General features: G+C 40.0%; 1 protein-coding gene across 1 annotated transcript in view; it reads right to left on the bottom strand.

The window, feature by feature from the left end:
- Positions 1–657, bottom strand: part of umodl1 (uromodulin-like 1) — a 36,018-nt gene extending 35,361 nt beyond the window's left edge. Inside the window, exon 1 of the mRNA XM_037687719.1 lies at positions 582–657. Coding sequence (XP_037543647.1) covers positions 582–657 — 76 coding nt within the window. The remainder of the gene's footprint in view (positions 1–581) is intronic.
- Between the last annotated feature and the right edge of the window lie 4,760 nt (positions 658–5,417).

Genomic DNA, 5,417 nt, shown 5'->3' with positions numbered 1-5,417 from the left:
CTAAATGTATCAAAAGACTAGCTAAATGTATCAAAAGACTAGCTAAAAGTATCTCAAATTAATGGCCAAATGCAGCAAGAAACTAACTATAATCTAAAGTAGAAGCAGGAATTGCGAAAAATTAAACGTAACAAAAACATAGCTAAAAGTTAAAAGAAACTAAACGATGGCACAAAGGTTAAAGTACCATAAAGCTAACTAAAGGCTAAAAATAGCATAGGCAGACAGAAGTGTGTTTAAGCAGGTTTTAAAGAGAAGAACATTTTTATGAAATTGAAAAAAAAAATCTCTGTGTATTTTTATGGAAAAACTATTACTTGTAAATAAAATAGTTTGAAAAATATAAATTTTAGAGTATAAAACCAAAAGTTGCAGCATCCATCTCCTGGATGAGCTCAATGTTTTGATATATAAATGACTAAAATAGTACAAAAGTAGTCATAAGTAGTTAAAACCACAAAATATATAAATAAAAATAAAAAAACAATAGTGTGAATGCTGACTCATACAAGTATGAATGATGACTCAGCACTTACACTATTATGCTTCAATATGAGGCTGTCATCAGCGTAGAGGCCTACCTTCATACACAGAGTTTTGCCCCCAACAGAGAACCAGCAGGGCCTCGGCCACCCAGATGGAGAGGATCCAACTCATTTTTCACAAAACCTCAGAACCTCTAACAGAACTTCCAGCACCACATTGTAGAATCCTGACTCAGAGGACACAGTTCAGGGTGTATTCAAGGACCAAATCCCTGGTGTCTTAGTCTTTCTCCACCCCTCATTACAGCATCCAGGCCCAGAACGCTTTCCACTCAATTCACAAATATCACATGAATATAAACATTTTAAATTATTATATGTATAAAAAACTGCTTTTTTTTTTCTTCCAAGAAAGAAAGTCACATTTGGAATAAACAGATTGATATTTTGCTCATAAATAAACCTGTTGAATCAGTTTCACACAAAGTGAAGAAAAACAACTTGTCTGATTTTCACATTGTAAAATCAGACCTGGCTGTTATTATTTTTAGAAAACAAATGGGTAGTCAGTATATTATATGTATGATTGTGCTGGTAAACATGTTTTTGGTGCCAGAGAGAGAGAGATGCAGTCTAGGAGGAGTCAGAGTCCCTAATGACAGGGTTTCCACACAGGTAACCATGGCAGTGCTGCCGGCATTAACAGCCAATTGTGTCAACCATTAATGTCATGTGAGGAGGAGTGAGAACTTCCTGCCATACACACCCCTCTGTGTTCTCTTTAGGAGTGTGATAAAGATGCTGTGGTGATACGGTTCATAACAACTTGGTGAATAATGGATCCGTGTTGTGAATGGAAATCTGTTGGACGTCAGGAAATTCTGCTGGCCCCTCTACATTCTTTTAAACTGTCTCATGCAGATGTTTTTCAAATGATTGTTTATGGTAATAGGGCGTGAAAGTAGACCTGATTAAGCTTAGGCTACTTCGGTTATTGAGCAATAATTACTGGGTGACTGCTGACACGTTGGCGCATCTAGATGCAACCAGGTGTAGGGCTAAAAACAACACGAGGGACTTCCACCACATGATTAAAGTCTAAACATCCTAATGCATATCACCCACTGCCTTTCATGATTTAAATGTAAATCATTGTGATGAAAACGGACAAAGATGAAGCAAATTTGGTCATCCATCCATTCATCCATCCATTCATCCATCCATTATCTTTACCCGTTTCTTCCTTTTCGGGTCGCAGGGGTCACCGGTGCCCAGTGGTGATTTTGACCTCTTTTTGGGGGTGCTCGAGTAACTCAGCACCCAAGAAAAATAAAGTAAAATAATATTTATTTATTTTTTGACGGTTCTGGGTTTGGGTTCTGTTTATTGCATTTATGATTCAGTGCAACATAATAAAACAATTTAAAAGGTAACAGATCATTGTAATACTTGGTTTATTTACATAATAGGGGCGGCTGTGAGTGGTTAGAGCAGTCGTCCTCCAATGCAAGAGTTGGGGGTTCGAATCCACCAGCAGTCACATGTCGAAGTGTCCCTGGGCAAGACACTGAACCCCTCACTGCCTCTGATGTGTGTCCCATCAGTATGAATGTGATCTAAAGCACTGATTAGTCTCTTTACAATGATTTGTTCAGTTAGCTTTGTAGAGATCTAGTATAGAGCTGTATGAATGGGTAGATGAGACACAGATTGTTGTAAAGAGCTTTGAGTATCTTGAAATAAGATAGAAAGGCACTATATAAGTACAGTCCATTTACCATTTACCATAATGACATTAATCGCTGGATGCCCGGACCCTGAGCTGCTGGCTTTCAGTAGCTGTACCCCACTGAGCAGTTTAATTGAATAGCCCGGCTTTAGAGAGTGAATACAATTTATTTCATTTCCAAAACCTAAACTGAGTCTATAAAAATGTTAAAGACGGATAAATGCTGGTGGTCAACATCAAGATCAGCTTAATACAACAGAGATAAGCTGCAAGTACCTCATGTCATTTTCTGTCATAATTACATTTTATGTTTAATGGTTAAATTAAAGGTTAAAAGCTAGTTGTGCTTTGTTTTGTGTTTTGTTTATATATATATATATATATATATATATATATATATGTTAACTTCTAGTTGCATACGTTTAGTCTTTGTTATGATCAAGTGACACTAAACTGATTTTGTACAAAGTGTTTATTAGGTTGTGTGATTTATGGCGCGCCACTTGCTTAGCGCTCCTTCTTGTTGTGCTGAGCTCTTTAAATAGTTAAACAACCCGTTAAAATACACCAGAATGTAGGAAATGGAATCTACTTTATTCAAGATTTTCAGCGGGAGGATCCCCAGACCCCCCACCAGTGTGTGTCCCCACATTATGAATGCTTCTAACACCAATGGCCACCACGTTGCTCAAGCCAAGAGCCACTGTCAACACTGGGGGCTAAGCACCCCTAAAGGGCAGATTCTAGAATCGCCCCTGCATGTGCCCATATCCAGCACTGTGTAAGAGGCGGGGTACAGATTTGGTCACACCTTGTGAAATATGTTATGCACAATCTCGTAGCTCCACTTGCTAACAGACAACCGAACAAACACATTTTACAGACAAAATCATTGCTGGTGGTGGATGTTAAAAAAATCTACCCAACAGAAGTTAGATTGTTCAGAGATTCAGAGATTATTTCTTGTCATGTGCACCACATTGTGTGCGTTTGTATAAAACAAACACCATCTGTGTCGGTGAAGCCTTCAGCAGTAGTGCTGGGCCAGATGAGAACACGGTTTGTGACGGACTGCCACACAAACAGCTCTCCAGGAACAGGCCTGCAGACTCATTCACATGGTGACCAGTTCCCTCTGGACATCAAGGACACCAACCTACTGCTGCACTCTTTCTCGTTCACATAATTATTTGCTCAGGGATTAACAGGCATGCATGTACATGCACATATTTATTTAGTTTAACACTCACAATAGCTGAATTTAACAGTGAAGATCTCAGAGAGATCAAACTAAGTTATGCTAAAATGATACCTACTGTAATTCTTGGGGATTTTTATTTTTTTGCCTGCCTCTGAACGCAATAATGGAATTGCTTTTAGAGGTTTTAGAGATCTAGTAGAGTGCTCTATAAATGGGTAAATGAGGGCACGGGTTGTGTTGTAAAGATCTTTGAATGTCTTGATAAGATAGAAAGGTGCTATATCACTTCAACACTTGCTCTTGTCAAGGGCGGACGCCTCCTCCTCCTCTCCCTCTCTGCTTTGCTTTCTCTGTCCTGTCTGTGAAACTGCTTAGAACCTCTCTTCTACAAATCTTCCAAATCATAACTATGGACCAGGATTTGATCAGTTGGTCCCTCAACACATCTGATAACATTTCTTTGAAGAGAAGACAGGCTTTAAGCGAACCGATTTGCGCTGTTGGCACGCACGCAGCTGGATATCTCATCGACTTGGAAGACTTGATGATGGATCTCTCTCTGCTGCCATTTGTGGATTTTAAGGACGCATTTATAGTTGGAACTATGACAACTGGTTTCTGCTTTTTGGATTCGGCTGGTTCCTGGTTTATCTACAATCGAGGAAGTCTTCGGCAGCAAATTTGGACCCAATGAGGCTGCTTGCCTTGTGATGGCTTGGTTCGAGCCTCGGGCACCCAGACTCAAATGCTTTTGACAGAATGGATCAGATCTCGGGGATTATTCTCAGGCACGGTCCATTGGTGTGGCCACGTAACTTGGACGTTTTGGAACCGAGTGGACCGACACAGACTCGAGGTAGATGTCCTTAAAGTTCTGCCTGTTCCCAAAACAATCGTGTTTATCTGAATTTGGCTCCCTGGTTGGCCTTGGCAGGCCATCTTAACACAGCTGGAAGTTTTGTAAATCTGATGGCCCTACCCCTCCCTCCACTCCTACTGACGAGTTTCCATTGACTTTTCAGAGGAGCCCAGCTGAATAAACATTCTGCCGTCATTTCAGGACTCTTTGGATTTGTCTTTGATTGTCCTCGACACCCCCTGTGAGTGTGTACGAATCTCTCCAGAGGGAACTATTTGAACTGAGTGATTTTATCTGAATTCTGCAGTGCCTCTGTGTGTTGCTCACCACCCTTGCGTCCCCCCCCCCCATCCCCCGCGTAATGTCGGTGTCATTATGTGCTACTGTGTGAGATTTTTTCATTATCATGCTGTTGACCTTCAACCAAAGATTAAGAGTGTGTTAGGATTTTTTTTTTTTGTCTCCAAAACGCTGTGTTATTTTTCACCACTTTTATTGTCTGTCCAAACAGGTCTCACTTGTAAATGAGTCCTCGAGGCTCAATGTCACTTATCTGTTTAAGCAAAGGTTGAATGAATGAAAAAAAGTACAGTCCATTTATCATTTATGTAACTCTTAGAAATAAATCAATAGAAGTACATCTGAAGCTGATTCATTTTTGGTGTTAATCCAATTCAAAATGGCCACCACAGCAAAGCAAAAATATTTCAACACAAAAACAGCTACAACTAAGAGGAAAAATATATTTTTTTGTCAGTCCTTTCAGAATGTAAAACACAGTATTGCGGATTCGCTCCGTCGCGGTTTTTCAAAATAAGATTGGACATGACAAACAATTGGCTGATTGATGGATGAGCCACAAGACCAGAATGGAATTTTTATTTAAAATAAATTATTTTAAATTATTTAGCACCTGCTGCACATTTGTGCAGCCCGTGCTGCAGGATAAACTTCCTGCTGCAGCTGATCAGATGTTAAGCGTGCAGAGCGGAGAAGTGGGCGTGGCCAAGACCGCTTGCAGGTGGCAAAGAGCAGAGGAGGCAGGAGCTGAAATCATGACATTATGTGCTCTTTTAGAGCATTTAGAGTTTAGAAACATTGTTTAGAATATTGCAAGAGTGTGGGAAGGGTTTAAAACACCTT

The sequence above is a fragment of the Nematolebias whitei genome, chromosome 14 (assembly GCF_014905685.2).
Source record: "Nematolebias whitei isolate Nwh7 chromosome 14, NemWhi1, whole genome shotgun sequence".
NCBI classification, from domain to species: domain Eukaryota; kingdom Metazoa; phylum Chordata; class Actinopteri; order Cyprinodontiformes; family Rivulidae; genus Nematolebias; species Nematolebias whitei.
Note: the sequence above shows the minus strand (reverse complement) of the source record. Positions and strands in the feature narration are given on the sequence as shown.